This window comes from Salmo salar, chromosome ssa13, assembly GCF_905237065.1.
Source record: "Salmo salar chromosome ssa13, Ssal_v3.1, whole genome shotgun sequence".
NCBI lineage: Eukaryota > Metazoa > Chordata > Actinopteri > Salmoniformes > Salmonidae > Salmo > Salmo salar.
In genome coordinates this window covers 106708510-106725244 of record NC_059454.1, presented here as the reverse complement: position 1 = coordinate 106725244, position 16735 = coordinate 106708510, and the positions used below count along the sequence as shown (strand labels likewise).

The 16735-nt window shown below is 44.0% G+C and overlaps 1 protein-coding gene across 3 annotated transcripts in view; it reads right to left on the bottom strand.

Annotated features, from left to right (window-relative positions):
* The window catches only part of shroom3 (shroom family member 3), a 209404-nt gene that overhangs the window by 40015 nt on the left and 152654 nt on the right, over window positions 1-16735 (bottom strand). For all 3 annotated transcript variants that reach the window (XM_014138941.2, XM_045692630.1, XM_045692632.1), the window contains one exon: window positions 11564-11686. In XM_014138941.2, coding sequence (XP_013994416.2) covers window positions 11564-11686 — 123 coding nt within the window. The remainder of the gene's footprint in view (window positions 1-11563; window positions 11687-16735) is intronic.

The following is a 16735-nucleotide window of genomic DNA, read 5'->3' as shown; positions in this document are numbered from 1 at the left end:
GGGGGTGTGACCTGGCACTAGGGATGGAGGTGGGACCAGGCACTAGGGATGGAGGTGTGACCAGGTACTAGGGATGGAGGTGTGACCAGGCAGGTACTACGGATGGAGGTGGGACCAGGTACAAGGGATGGAGGTGTGACCAGGCACTAGGGATGGAGGTGTGACCAGGCACTAAGGATGGAGGTGTGACCAGGCACTAAGGATGGAGGTGTGACCAGGCACTAAGGATGTAGGTGTGACCAGGCACTAGGGATGTAGGTGGGACCAGGCACTAGGGATGGAGGTGTGACCAGGTACTAGGGATGGAGGTATGGACAGGGATGGAGGTGTGACCAGGTACTAGGGATGGAGGTGTGACCAGGCACTAGGGATGGAGGTGTGACCAGGTACTAGGGATGGAGGTGTGACCAGGCACTAGGGATGGAGGTGGGACCAGGCACTAGGGATGGAGGTGTGACCAGGTACTAGGGATGGAGGTGGGACCAGGCACTAGGGATGGAGGTGTGACCAGGTACTAGGGATGGAGGTGTGACCAGGCAGGTACAACGGATGGAGGTGTGACCAGGTACTAGGGATGGAGGTGTGACCAGGCACTAAGGATGGAGGTGTGACCAGGCACTAAGGATGTAGGTGTGACCAGGCACTAGGGATGGGGGTGTGACCAGGCACTAGGGATGGAGGTGGGACCAGGCACTAGGGATGGAGGTGTGACCAGGTACTAGGGATGGAGGTGTGACCAGGTACTAGGGATGGAGGTGTGACCAGGTACTAGGGATGGAGGTGTGACCAGGTACTAGGGATGGAGGTGTGACCAGGCACTAAGGATGGAGGTGTGACCAGGCACACTAGGGATGGAGGTGTGACCAGGCACTAGGGATGGAGGTGTGACCAGGCACACTAGGGATGGAGGTGTGACCAGGCACACTAGGGATGGAGGTGGGACCAGGCACTAGGGATGGAGGTGTGACCAGGCACACTAGGGATGGAGGTGTGACCAGGTACTAGGGATGGAGGTGTGACCAGGCACTAGGGATGGAGGTATGACCAGGTACTAGGGATGGAGGTGTGACCAGGTACTAGGGATGGAGGTGTGACCAGGCATTAGGGATGGAGGTGTGACCAGGTACACTAGGGATGGAGGTGTGACCAGGTACACTAGGGATGGAGGTGTGACCAGGTACTAGGGATGGAGGTGTGACCAGGCACTAGGGATGGAGGTGTGACCAGGTACTAGGGATGGAGGTGTGACCAGGCACTAAGGATGTAGGTGTGACCAGGCACTAGGGATGGAGGTGTGACCAGGCACACTAGGGATGGAGGTGTGACCAGGCACACTAGGGATGGAGGTGTGACCAGGCACACTAGGGATGGAGGTGTGACCAGGCACTAGGGATGGAGGTGTGACCAGGTACACTAGGGGATGGAGGTGTGACCAGGCACACTAGGGATGGAGGTGGGACCAGGCACTAGGGATGGAGGTGTGACCAGGCACACTAGGGATGGAGGTGGGACCAGGCACACTAGGGATGGAGGTGTGACCAGGCACACTAGGGATGGAGGTGTGACCAGGCACTAGGGATGGAGGTGTGACCAGGTACTAGGGATGGAGGTGTGACCAGGTACTAGGGATGGAGGTGTGACCAGGTACTAGGGATGGAGGTGTGACCAGGCACTAGGGATGGAGGTGTGACCAGGCACACTAGGGATGGAGGTGGGACCAGGCACTAGGGATTGAGGTGTGACCAGGCACACTAGGGATGGAGGTGTGACCAGGTACTAGGGATGGAGGTGTGACCAGGCACTAGGGATGGAGGTATGACCAGGTACTAGGGATGGAGGTGTGACCAGGTACTAGGGATGGAGGTGTGACCAGGCATTAGGGATGGAGGTGTGACCAGGTACACTAGGGATGGAGGTGTGACCAGGTACACTAGGGATGGAGGTGTGACCAGGTACTAGGGATGGAGGTGTGACCAGGCACTAGGGATGGAGGTGTGACCAGGCACTAAGGATGTAGGTGTGACCAGGCACTAAGGATGTAGGTGTGACCAGGCACTAGGGATGGAGGTGTGACCAGGCACACTAGGGATGGAGGTGTGACCAGGCACACTAGGGATGGAGGTGTGACCAGGCACTAGGGATGGAGGTGTGACCAGGCACTAGGGATGGAGGTGTGACCAGGTACACTAGGGATGGAGGTGTGACCAGGCACACTAGGGATGGAGGTGGGACCAGGCACTAGGGATGGAGGTGGGACCAGGCACACTAGGGATGGAGGTGGGACCAGGTACTAGGGATGGAGGTGTGACCAGGCACACTAGGGATGGAGGTGTGACCAGGCACTAGGGATGGAGGTGTGACCAGGTACTAGGGATGGAGGTGTGACCAGGTACTAGGGATGGAGGTGTGACCAGGCACTAGGGATGGAGGTGTGACCAGGCACTAGGGATGGAGGTGTGACCAGGTACACTAGGGATGGAGGTGTGACCAGGCACTAGGGATGGAGGTGTGACCAGGTACTAGGGATGGAGGTATGACCAGGTACTAGGGATGGAGGTGTGACCAGGTACTAGGGATGGAGGTGTGACCAGGTACTAGGGATGGAGGTATGACCAGGTACTAGGGATGGAGGTGTGACCAGGTACACTAGGGATGGAGGTGTGACCAGGCACTAGGGATGGAGGTGTGACCAGGTACTAGGGATGGAGGTATGACCAGGTACTAGGGATGGAGGTGTGACCAGGCACTAGGGATGGAGGTGTGACCAGGTACTAGGGATGGAGGTGTGACCAGGTACTAGGGATGGAGGTGTGACCAGGCACTAGGGATGGAGGTGGGACCAGGCACACTAGGGATGGAGGTGGGACCAGGTACTAGGGATGGAGGTGTGACCAGGCACACTAGGGATGGAGGTGTGACCAGGCACTAGGGATGGAGGTGTGACCAGGTACTAGGGATGGAGGTGTGACCAGGTACTAGGGATGGAGGTGTGACCAGGCACTAGGGATGGAGGTGTGACCAGGCACTAGGGATGGAGGTGTGACCAGGTACACTAGGGATGGAGGTGTGACCAGGCACTAGGGATGGAGGTGTGACCAGGTACTAGGGATGGAGGTATGACCAGGTACTAGGGATGGAGGTGTGACCAGGTACTAGGGATGGAGGTGTGACCAGGTACTAGGGATGGAGGTATGACCAGGTACTAGGGATGGAGGTGTGACCAGGTACACTAGGGATGGAGGTGTGACCAGGCACTAGGGATGGAGGTGTGACCAGGTACTAGGGATGGAGGTATGACCAGGTACTAGGGATGGAGGTGTGACCAGGCACTAGGGATGGAGGTGTGACCAGGTACTAGGGATGGAGGTGTGACCAGGTACTAGGGATGGAGGTGTGACCAGGCACTAGGGATGGAGGTGTGACCAGGCACTAGGGATGGAGGTGTGACCAGGCACTAGGGATGGAGGTGTGACTAGGTACTAGGGATGGAGGTGTGACTAGGGATGGAGGTGTGACTAGGGATGGAGGTGTGACCAGGTATAAATTTGTATCTGAAGAGATTTTTTTCATCATGTAACTACCGATTAATCCAGTATAAAACAACAGCAGTTCCCTGTTGATTAATCCAGTATAAAACAACAGCAGTTCCCTGTTGATTAATCCAGTATAAAACAACAGCAGTTCCCTGTTGATTAATCCAGTATAAAACAACAGCAGTTCCCTGTTGATTAATCCAGTTTAAAACAACAGCAGTTCCCTGTTGATTAATCCAGTATAAAACAACAGCAGCTCCCTGTTGATTAATCCAGTATAAAACAACAGCAGTTCCCTGTTGATTAATCCAGTATAAAACAACAGCAGTTCCCTGTTGATTAATCCAGTATAAAACAACAGCAGTTCCCTGTTGATTAATCCAGTTTAAAACAACAGCAGTTCCCTGTTGATTAATCCAGTATAAAACAACAGCAGTTCCCTGTTGATTAATCCAGTATAAAACAACAGCAGTTCCCTGTTGATTAATCCAGTTTAAAACAACAGCAGTTCCCTGTTGATTAATCCAGTATAAAACAACAGCAGCTCCCTGTTGATTAATCCAGTATAAAACAACAGCAGTTCCCTGTTGATTAATCCAGTATAAAACAACAGCAGTTCCCTGTTGATTAATCCAGTTTAAAACAACAGCAGTTCCCTGTTGATTAATCCAGTATAAAACAACAGCAGCTCCCTGTTGATTAATCCAGTATAAAACAACAGCAGTTCCCTGTTGATTAATCCAGTATAAAACAACAGCAGTTCCCTGTTGATTAATCCAGTATAAAACAACAGCAGTTCCCTGTTGATTAATCCAGTATAAAACAACAGCAGTTCCCTGTTGATTAATCCAGTATAAAACAACAGCAGTTCCCTGTTGATTAATCCAGTATAAAACAACAGCAGTTCCCTGTTGATTAATCCAGTATAAAACAACAGCAGTTCCCTGTTGATTAATCCAGTATAAAACTACAGCAGTTCCCTGTTGATTAATCCAGTTTAAAACAACAGCAGTTCTCTGTTGATTAATCCAGTATAAAACAACAGCAGTTCCCTGTTGATTAATCCAGTATAAAACAACAGCAGTTCCCTGTTGATTAATCCAGTATAAAACAACAGCAGTTCCCTGTTGATTAATCCAGTTTAAAACAACAGCAGTTCCCTGTTGATTAATCCAGTTTAAAACATCAACGGGGCCCCTGGGCTTGTTGCCCTTCTATGGTTATATAGGTGGAGGAGGGGGGATGGCAGGCAGAGTGTGTGTGTGACGTGTGTGTAGTCTGCATGCCTGTGTGTGTGTGTGTGTGTGTGTCTGTGTCTGTGTGTGTGTAGTCTGTGTGTGTGTCTGTGTGTGTGTGTGTCTGTGCGTGCGTACATGTGACGTGTGAGTAGTCTGCATGCCTGTGTGTGTGTGTGTGTGTGTGTGTGTGTGTGTGTGTGTGTGTGTGTGTGTGTGTGTGTGTGTGTGTGTGTGTGTGTGTGTGTGTGTGTGTGTGTGTGTGTGTGTGTGTGTGTTGGGGGATGGTAGAGGCTCAGTATTGGTTGATATTTCTACAGCAGTAATGAATATGAGGAGGACGTAACAGCTCTGAGATCAGCACTAATCGCTCTTATAGCAGCGCAATTACCTCCAGTTCTCTCCGACCAATTACCTTCATTTCTCTCCTACCATACTCTCAGAACTGGACAGGCCGCTATTTACCTCTCCCTCTCTCTTCTCTCTCTCCTCCACCCTCTCTCCCTCTCTCTTCTCTCTCTCCTCCACCCTCTCTCACTTTCTCTTCTCTCTCTCCTCCACCCTCTCTCCCTCTCTCTTCTCTCTCTCCTCCACCCTCTCTCCCTCTCTCTTCTCTCTCTCCTCCACCCTCTCTCCCTCTCTCTTCTCTCTCTCCTACACCCTCTCTCCCTCTCTCTTCTCTCTCTCCTCCACCCTCTCTCACTCTCTCTTCTCTCTCTCCTCCACCCTCTCTCCCTCTCTCTTCTCTCTCTCCTCCACCCTCTCTCCCTCTCTCTTCTCTCTCTCCTCCACCCTCTCTCACTTTCTCTTCTCTCTCTCCTACACCCTCTCTCCCTCTCTCTTCTCTCTCTCCTACACCCTCTCTCCCTCTCTCTTCTCTCCCTCTCCTCCACCCTCTCTCTCTCTCTCTTCCACCCTCTCTCCCTCTCTCTCTCCTCCACCCTCTCTCACTTTCTCTACTCTCTCAGCAAATAACTGGCAACATTGGACGACCCGAGAGGGAGTGGGAGCTGCCATGGGAACGGTAGAGGGGAGGTGTCACCAGGAATGTCCATCCATAGCAGACAGATGACGTCAATACCCCCCCCCTCATTATTTTCTGACATCACTGACTGATAGGGCCTCAATGTCCTGGTCTGAACTGGTCTGAACACAACAACAGTCTACATACAGACAGGTTGGTTGTTTAGCAACAAAACCGACGCGAGTGCAACTATGGTGCAAAACAGACGGGGTTGGCCTTGATTGTTGACAACATGTAAACTATATTTAGTCTCCAAATGTTTACTGAAAACATAAATAAATGTGCACAATGAACACAATGCCTTCTGCCTCATTGAAGCATGTGCATCGTTTTAGTGACGTTGTCGGCTAATCCATCTACAAACAAGCTGTCCTAAACACATCGACTTCACAGGCAGTTGACTGGTGGATCAAATGTCCCTTCATCCGTCTGTCTAAGATAAAATACTACTGTTCTCAATGAGTCTCAGTCTAAGATAATACACTACTGTTCTCAATGAGTCTCAGTCTAAGATAATACACTACTGTTCTCAATGAGTCTCAGTCTAAGATAATACACTACTGTTCTCCAAGAGTCTCAGTCTAAGATAATATACTACTGTTCTCCATGAGTCTCAGTCTAAGATAATATACTACTGTTCTCCATGAGTCTCAGTCTAAGATAATATACTACTGTCCTCCATGAGTCTCAGTCTAAGATAATATACTACTGTCCTTTCATGAGTCTCAGTCTAAGATAATATACTACTGTTCTCCATGAGTCTCAGTCTAAGATAATATACTACTGTTCTCCATGAGTCTCAGTCTAAGATAATATACTACTGTCCTTTCATGAGTCTCAGTCTAAGATAATATACTACTGTTCTCCATGAGTCTCAGTCTAAGATAATATACTACTGTTCTCCATGAGTCTCAGTCTAAGATAATACACTACTGTTCTCCATGAGTCTCAGTCTAAGATAATAGACTACTGTTCTCCATGAGTCTCAGTCTAAGATAATATACTACTGTTCTCCATGAGTCTCAGTCTAAGATAATATACTACTGTTCTCCATCCGTCTCAGTCTAAGATAATATACTACTGTCCTTTCATGAGTCTCAGTCTAAGATAATATACTACTGTTCTCCATGAGTCTCAGTCTAAGATAATACACTACTGTTCTCAATGAGTCTCAGTCTAAGATAATATACTACTGTCCTTTCATGAGTCTCAGTCTAAGATAATATACTACTGTTCTCCATGAGTCTCAGTCTAAGATAATATACTACTGTTCTCCATCCGTCTCAGTCTAAGATAATATACTACTGTCCTTTCATGAGTCTCAGTCTAAGATAATATACTACTGTTCTCCATGAGTCTCAGTCTAAGATAATATACTACTGTTCTCCATGAGTCTCAGTCTAAGATAATACACTACTGTTCTCCATGAGTCTCAGTCTAAGATAATATACTACTGTCCTTTCATGAGTCTCAGTCTAAGATAATATACTACTGTTCTCCATGAGTCTCAGTCTAAGATAATATACTACTGTTCTCCATGAGTCTCAGTCTAAGATAATATACTACTGTTCTCCATGAGTCTCAGTCTAAGATACTCCACTACTGTCCTTTCATGAGTCTCAGTCTAAGATAATATACTACTGTTCTCCATGAGTCTCAGTCTAAGATAATATACTACTGTTCTCCATGAGTCTCAGTCTAAGATAATATACTACTGTTCTCCATGAGTCTCAGTCTAAGATACTCCACTACTGTCCTTTCATGAGTCTCAGTCTAAGATAATACACTACTGTTCTCCATGAGTCTCAGTCTAAGAAAATACACTACTGTCCTCCATGAGTCTACGTCTAAGATAATATACTACTGTTCTCCATGAGTCTCAGTCTAAGATAATATACTGTTCTCCATGAGTCTCAGTCTAAGATAATATACTACTGTTCTCCATGAGTCTCAGTCTAAGATACTCCACTACTGTCCTTTCATGAGTCTCAGTCTAAGATAATATACTACTGTTCTCCATGAGTCTCAGTCTAAGATAATATACTACTGTTCTCCATGAGTCTCAGTCTAAGATAATATACTACTGTTCTCCATGAGTCTCAGTCTAAGATAATATACTACTGTTCTCCATGAGTCTCAGTCTAAGATAATATACTACTGTCCTCCATGAGTCTCAGTCTAAGATAATATACTACTGTTCTCCATGAGTCTCAGTCTAAGATAATATACTACTGTTCTCCATGAGTCTCAGTCTAAGATAATATACTACTGTTCTCCATGAGTCTCAGTCTAAGATAATATACTACTGTCCTTTCATGAGTCTCAGTCTAAGATAATATACTACTGTTCTCCATGAGTCTCAGTCTAAGATAATATACTACTGTTCTCCATGAGTCTCAGTCTAAGATAATACACTACTGTTCTCCATGAGTCTCAGTCTAAGATAATAGACTACTGTTCTCCATGAGTCTCAGTCTAAGATAATATACTACTGTTCTCCATGAGTCTCAGTCTAAGATAATATACTACTGTTCTCCATGAGTCTCAGTCTAAGATAATATACTACTGTTCTTTCATGAGTCTCAGTCTAAGATAATATACTACTGTTCTCCATGAGTCTCAGTCTAAGATAATACACTACTGTTCTCCATGAGTCTCAGTCTAAGATAATACACTACTGTCCTTTCATGAGTCTCAGTCTAAGATAATACACTACTGTCCTTTCATGAGTCTCAGTCTAAGATAATACACTACTGTTCTCCATGAGTCTCAGTCTAAGATAATATACTACTGTTCTCCATGAGTCTCAGTCTAAGATAATATACTACTGTTCTCCATGAGTCTCAGTCTAAGACAATATACTACTGTTCTCCATGAGTCTCAGTCTAAGATAATATACTACTGTTCTCCATGAGTCTCAGTCTAAGATAATACACTACTGTTCTCCATGAGTCTCAGTCTAAGATAATACACTACTGTCCTTTCATGAGTCTCAGTCTAAGATAATACACTACTGTCCTTTCATGAGTCTCAGTCTAAGATAATACACTACTGTTCTCAATGAGTCTCAGTCTAAGATAATATACTACTGTTCTCCATGAGTCTCAGTCTAAGATAATATACTACTGTTCTCAATGAGTCTCAGTCTAAGATAATATACTACTGTTCTCCATGAGTCTCAGTCTAAGATAATATACTACTGTTCTCCATGCGTCTCAGTCTAAGATAATATACTACTGTTCTCCATGAGTCTCAGTCTAAGATAATATACTACTGTTCTCAATGAGTCTCAGTCTAAGATAATATACTACTGTTCTCAATGAGTCTCAGTCTAAGATAATATACTACTGTTCTCCATGAGTCTCAGTCTAAGATAATATACTACTGTTCTCAATGAGTCTCAGTCTAAGATAATATACTACTGTTCTCCATGAGTCTCAGTCTAAGATAATACACTACTGTTCTCAATAAGTCTCAGTCTAAGATAATATACTACTGTTCTTCATGAGTCTCAGTCTAAGATATTACACTACTTTTCTCCATGAGTCTCAGTCTAAGATAATATACTACTGTCCTTTCATGAGTCTCAGTCTAAGATAATATACTACTGTCCTTTCATGAGTCTCAGTCTAAGATAATATACTACTGTTCTCAATGAGTCTCAGTCTAAGATAATATACTACTGTTCTCCATGAGTCTCAGTCTAAGATAATATACTACTGTTCTCCATGAGTCTCAGTCTAAGATAATACACTACTGTTCTCCATGAGTCTCAGTCTAAGATAATATACTACTGTTCTCCATGAGTCTCAGTCTAAGATAATACACTACTGTCCTTTCATGAGTCTCAGTCTAAGATAATATACTACTGTTGTCCATGAGTCTCAGTCTAAGATACTCCACTACTGTCCTTTCATGAGTCTCAGTCTAAGATAATATACTACTGTTCTCAATGAGTCTCAGTCTAAGATAATATACTACTGTTCTCCATGAGTCTCAGTCTAAGATAATATACTACCGTTCTCCATGAGTCTCAGTCTAAGAAAATACACTACTGTCCTTTCATGAGTCTCAGTCTAAGATAATATACTACTGTTCTCCATGAGTCTCAGTCTAAGATAATATACTACTGTTCTCCATGAGTCTCAGTCTAAGATAATATACTACCGTTCTCCATGAGTCTCAGTCTAAGAAAATACACTACTGTCCTTTCATGAGTCTCAGTCTAAGATAATATACTACTGTTCTCCATGAGTCTCAGTCTAAGATAATATACTACTGTTCTCCATGAGTCTCAGTCTAAGATAATATACTACTGTTGTCCATGAGTCTCAGTCTAAGATAATACACTACTGTTCTCCATGAGTCTCAGTCTAAGATAATATACTACTGTTCTCCATGAGTCTCAGTCTAAGAAAATACACTACTGTCCTTTCATGAGTCTCAGTCTAAGATAATATACTACTGTTCTCCATGAGTCTCAGTCTAAGATAATATACTACTGTTCTCCATGAGTCTCAGTCTAAGATAATATACTACTGTTGTCCATGAGTCTCAGTCTAAGAAAAACTGTCTTCATGAGTCTCAGTCTAAGATAATACACTACTGTTCTCCATGAGTCTCAGTCTAAGATAATATACTACTGTTGTCCATGAGTCTCAGTCTAAGAAAATACACTACTGTCCTTTCATGAGAAACAGTTGGGTTCAACTGAGCAACAAGAGAGTGGTATCTTCGTCCCAAATGGCACCCTATTCCCTATATACTGCACTACTTGGCACCATATTCTCTACATAGTGCACTACTTGGCACCCTATTCCCTATATAGTGCACTACTTTCTCCAGAGCCCTATAGAACCCTATATAGTACACTACTTTCTCCAGAGCCCTATGGAACCCTATTCCCTATATATATAGTGCACTACTTTTGTAGGCTGCCATTTGGGAATCAGCCATAATCTATAGAAACCATAGTTCTTACGTAACCAGTCGTAAAGGCATGACTCACCAGGCTATATAACCTTCTATAGAATTACACACCTGCTTTTTGTTGAAAGATCATGGCATTGAGCGGATATGGTTAGCAATCTTTACTCTGGTCTTGGTAGCGTCTGAATTCCTTTATCTTCAAGACTCCAGTGTCCATGTGGTAGACCAGATAACTCTCTCCAGTCAATACAGCCCTACACAGTCCTTATGGTTCCACAGGGATGCTGGCCCACGTTGGCTGCAATGCTTCCCACAGTTGTCAAGTTGACTAGATTGTGGCACTTTTGGCGTGGCAAGAGTGCAAAGCTGTCATCAAGGCAACAGGTGGCTAGTTTACAAAATCTCAAATATCAAATATATTTTGATTTGTTTAACACTTTTTGGGTTACTACATGATTCCTTATGTGTTATTTCATAGTTCTGATGTCTTCACTATTATTCTACAATGTAGAAAATAGTAAAAATAAGGAAAAACCCTTGAATGAGTAGGACCTGGTCAGTCTATGGATTCACCTGGTCAGTCTATGTCATGGAAATATCAGGTGTTCTTAATGTTTTGTACACTCATTATGTAATATGAACAATACATCCCTCATACTTAAAATGTTTAAGGATCAAAATATTTCCATGTAAAATGTATAAAACCCACTTAAATAATAAGCCCTTTATAGACTTTCTGACAGGGGCCCTGTGTTCACCACACCACAGCTTCAAAACTGTGACAACTGTAAAAAAATGGATTTAGAAATATATTTGATTGATCACTTGATTGATTGACTAACCTGGAGGGGTAGGTGTGATGCCAGGGAGGGTCCTGGGATATTTGCATCATGCTGGGGTCTGGCTGGCCCTCGCCTAGCTTGGTGGCGTGCCACGAGTGAGGTCTGGAGACAGGCTCACTGCGTCTGTAGAACATAGATTTAGAACATAGAATTAGAACATAGAAGAGAGAGTGAGGTCTGGAGACAGGCTCACTGCGTCTGTAGAACATAGATTTATAACATAGAATTAGAACATAGAAGAGAGAGTGAGTTCTGGAGACAGGCTCGCTGTGTCTGCGGATGGAAGTTTAGAGTGGAGTGAGGTCAGGATCCAGGTCCACAATGAGATGGAGTGAGGTCAGGATCCAGGTCGACATTGAGATGGAGTGAGGTCAGGATCCAGGTCCACATTGAGATGGAGTGAGGTCATGATCCAGGTCGACATTGAGATGGAGTGAGGTCATGATCCAGGTCGACATTGAGATGGAGTGAGGTCAGGATCCAGGTCCACATTGAGATGGAGTGAGGTCAGGATCCAGGTCCACATTGAGATGGATGGAGTGAGGTCAGGATCCAGATTGACATTGAGATGGAGTGAGATCAGGATCCAGGTTGACATTGAGATGGAGTGAGGTCAGGATCCAGGTCCACATTGAGATGGAGTGAGGTCAGGATCCAGGTCCACATTGAGATGGAGTGAGGTCAGGATCCAGGTCCACATTGAGATGGAGTGAGATCAGGATCCAGGTCGACATTGAGATGGAGTGAGGTCAGGATCCAGGTCCACATTGAGATGGAGTGAGGTCAGGATCCAGATTGACATTGAGATGGAGTGAGGTCAGGATCCAGGTTGACATGAGCTGTCATGTGCCTTTTACTGCGGAGAGATGCTAAATCATTAGCATCTCATACCAAATCATACCAAATCTTTACCATCTCATACCAAATTTTTACCATCTCATACCAAATCATTAGCATCTCATACCAAATCATTAGCATCTCATACCAAATCATTAGCATCTCATACCAAATCATAACCATCTCATTCCAAATCATAACCATCTCATTCCAAATCATAACCATCTCATACCAAATCATTAGCATCTCATACCAAATCCTCCCATCTCATGCCAAATAATTAGCATCTCATAACAAATCATTAGCATCTCATACCAAATCATTAGTATCTCATACCAAATCATTAGCATCTCATACCAAATCATTAGCATCTCATACCAAATCATTAGTAACTCATACCAAATCATTAGCATCTCATACCAAATCATTAGCATCTCATACCAAATAATTAGCATCTCATACCAAATAATTAGCATCTCATACCAAATAATTAGCATCTCATACCAAATCATTAGCATCTCATACCAAATCATTAGCATCTCATACCAAATAATTAGCATCTCATACCAAATCATTAGCATCTCATACCAAATCCTCCCATCTCATGCCAAATAATTAGCATCTCATAACAAATCATTAGCATCTCATACCAAATCATTAGTATCTCATACCAAATCATTAGCATCTCATACCAAATCATTAGCATCTCATACCAAATCATTAGTAACTCATACCAAATCATTAGCATCTCATACCAAATCATTACCATCTCATACCAAACCATTAGCATCTCATACCAAATCATTAGTATCTCATACCAAATAATTAGCATCTCATACCAAATCATTAGCATCTCATACCAAATCATTAGCATCTCATACCAAATCATCAAGTCAAACTGGTAATGCAAAGTGACATTGATAGCCTTATTTAATGGGTCTGAACTCAACATCAACAATGAAAAGAGAAGTTTAGAAAGGTTGTTTTACACAAAGTCTATTTATATGGAATAGTGTCCAAAATACTATATAGCCCAAAGCCATAAACAGTTCAAGTCAGAAGTTTACATACTCTGAGGTTGGAGTCATTAAAACTCATTTTTCAACCACTCCACAAATTTCTTGTTAACAAACTATAGTTTTGGCAAGTCGGTTAGGACATCTACTTTGTGCATGACACAAGTAATTTTTCCAATAATTGTTTACAGACAGATTATTTCACTTATAATTCACTGTATCACAATTCCAGTGGGTCAGAAGTTTACATACACTAAGTTGACTGTGCCTTTAAACAGCTTGGAAAATTCCAGAAAATGACGTCATGGCTTTAGAAGCTTCTGTTAGGCTAATTGACATCATTTGAGTCAATTGGAGGTGTACCTGTGGATGTATTTCAAACTCAGTGCCTCTTTGCTTGACATCATGGGAAAATCAAAAGAAAACAGCCAAGACCTCAGAAACAAAATTGTAGACCTCCACAAGTCTGGTTCATCCTTGGGAGCAATTTCCAAACGCCTGAAGGTACCACGTTCATCTGTACAAACAATAGTACGCAAGTATAAACACCATGGGACCACGCAGGCGTCATACCGCTCAGGAAGGAGACGCGTTCTGTCTCCTAGAGATTAACTTACTTTGGTGCGAAAAGTGAAAATCTATCCCAGAACAACAGCAAAGGACCTTGTGAAGATGCTGGAGGAAACAGGTACAAAAGTATCTATATCCACAGTAAAACGAGTCCTATATCGACATAACCTGAAAGGCCGCCCAGCAAGGAAGAAGCCACTGCTCCAAAACCGCCATAAAAAAGCCAGACTACGGTTTGCAACTGCACATGGGGCCAAAGATCGTACTTTTTGGAGAAATGTCCTCTGGTCTGATGAAACAAAAATAGAACTGTTTGGCCATAATGACCATCATTATGTTTGGAGGAAAAAGGGGGAGGCTTGCAAGCCGAAGAACACCATCCCAACCATGAAGTATGGGGGGGCATCATGTTGTGGGGGTGCTTTGCTGCAGGAGGGACTGGTGCACTTCACAAAATAGATGTCATCATGAGAAGGAAAATTATGTGGATATATTGAAGCAACATCTCAAGACATCAGTCAGGAAGTTAAAGCTTGGTCGCAAATGGGTCTTCCAAATGGACAATGACCCCAAGCATACTTTCAAAGTTGTGTCAAAATGGCTTAAGGACAACAAAGTCAAGGTATTAGAGTGGCCATCACAAAGCCCTGACCTCAATCCCATAGAAAATGTGTGGGCAGATCGGAAAAAACGTGTGTGAGCAAGGAGGCCTACAAACCTGACTCAGTTACACCAGCTCTGTCAGGAGGAATGGGCCAAAATTCACCCAACTTATTGTGGGAAGCTTGTGGAAGGCTACCCAAAACATTTGACCCAAGTTAAACAATTTAAAGGCAATGCTACCATATACTAATTGAGTGTATGTAAACTTCTGACCCACTGGGAATGTGACGAAAGATATAAAAGCTGGAATAAATAATTCTCTCTACTATTATTCTGACATTTCACATTCTTAAAATAAAGTGGTGATCCTAACTGACCTAAGACAGGGAATTTTTACTAGGATTAAATGTCAGGAATTGTGAAAAACTGAGTTTACATGTATTTGGCTAAGGTGTATGTAAACTTCCGACTTCAACTGTACGTATAGGGGTCTGGTATAGCCTAATGAAAAGGGAGGTTCATATATTGTTATACTGTATATTGTTACATAATATGTACAAGCTGGAAGATATTAGTGTTTGGAGGGAAGCCCAAAGAGATTCACAGAGCAGAGTGAACCAACATCTGAATGTAGTTAGTCACATCAAATCACAATGCCTCGGAGAGTTTATGACAACTTGTTTGTGATTCATTAAGCCTGTGAGTGCTGCCTGTGAGTGCTGCCTGTGAGTGCTGCCTGTGAGTGCTGCCTGTGAGTGCTGCCTGTGATTTCTGCCTGTGAATGTGAACGCCGGTGAATGTCCAACACAACGACAGCAGGTGGGTTTATTTGTCACTATGCAGAATTAAAAACTCCCCCCCAACTGAGTGAGATGGAGGACATTGGTCAATGGCATTTGGTCCTTGTAGGAGCCAAGGGCTCCAAGAGTCAAGAGGGTAAATCATGTGTCATGAAGTAGTCGTATCGTCTCCTTGTTTTTAAAACAAGTGTTTTCATGCTTGATCACCAGGCAGACTGCTACTTCTGCTGCCGTTCGTCCCAGAAAACACAACACAAACCCCTAACGGCAACCAGACCGCAACCAAACTGTTTACTAAGACATAACATAAACATTCCTCTCGGTTATTTGCTAACCATGGCAACAGAAACAAACGCAAAACCCCCTAAACAGGGAAATACCCCAACACACCATTTATCCAATAAGCTGCCTACACCACACGCAGCTTGCATTGTACATTGTGTGCTACTGCTGCTGCTAAGAGAACATTGTGGCAAGATATCTGGTTTAAACCCCCATTGTACTGCTAAGAGAACTTTGTGGCAAGACATCAGGTTTAAACCCCCATTGTACTGCTAAGAGAACGTTGTGGCAAGACATCTGGTTTAAACCCCCATTGTACTGCTAAGAGAACGTTGTGGCAAGACATCTGGTTTAAACCCCCATTGTACTGCTAGGAGAACATTGTGGCAAGACATCTGGTTTAAACCCCCATTGTACTGCTAAGAGAACATTGTGGCAAGACACCTGGTTTAAACCCCCCATTGTACTGCTAAGAGAACGTTGTGGCAAGACATCTGGTTTAAACCCCCATTGTACTGCTAGGAGAACGTTGTGGCAAGACATCTGGTTTAAACCCCCATTGTACTGCTAAGAGAACGTTGTGGCAAGACATCTGGTTTAAACCCCCATTGTACTGCTAAGAGAACGTTGTGGCAAGACATCTGGTTTAAACCCCCATTGTACTTCTAGAAGAACGTTGTGGCAAGACATCTGGTTTAAACCCCCCATTGTATTGCTAAGAGAACGTTGTGGCAAGACATCTGGTTTAAACCCCCATTGTACTTCTAGAATAACGTTGTGGCAAGACGTCTGGTTTTAACCCCCCATTGTACTGCTAGGAGAACGTTGTGGCAAGACATCTGGTTTAAACCCCCATTGTACTGCTAAGAGAACGTTGTGGCAAGACGTCTGGTTTAAACCCCCCATTGTACAGCTAGGAGAACGTTGTGGCAAGACATCTGGTTTAAACCCCCATTGTACTGCTAGGAGAACGTTGTGGCAAGACATCTGGTTTAAACCCCCATTGTACTGCAAGGAGAACGTTGTGGCAAGACATCTGGTTTAAACCCCCCATTGTACTGCTA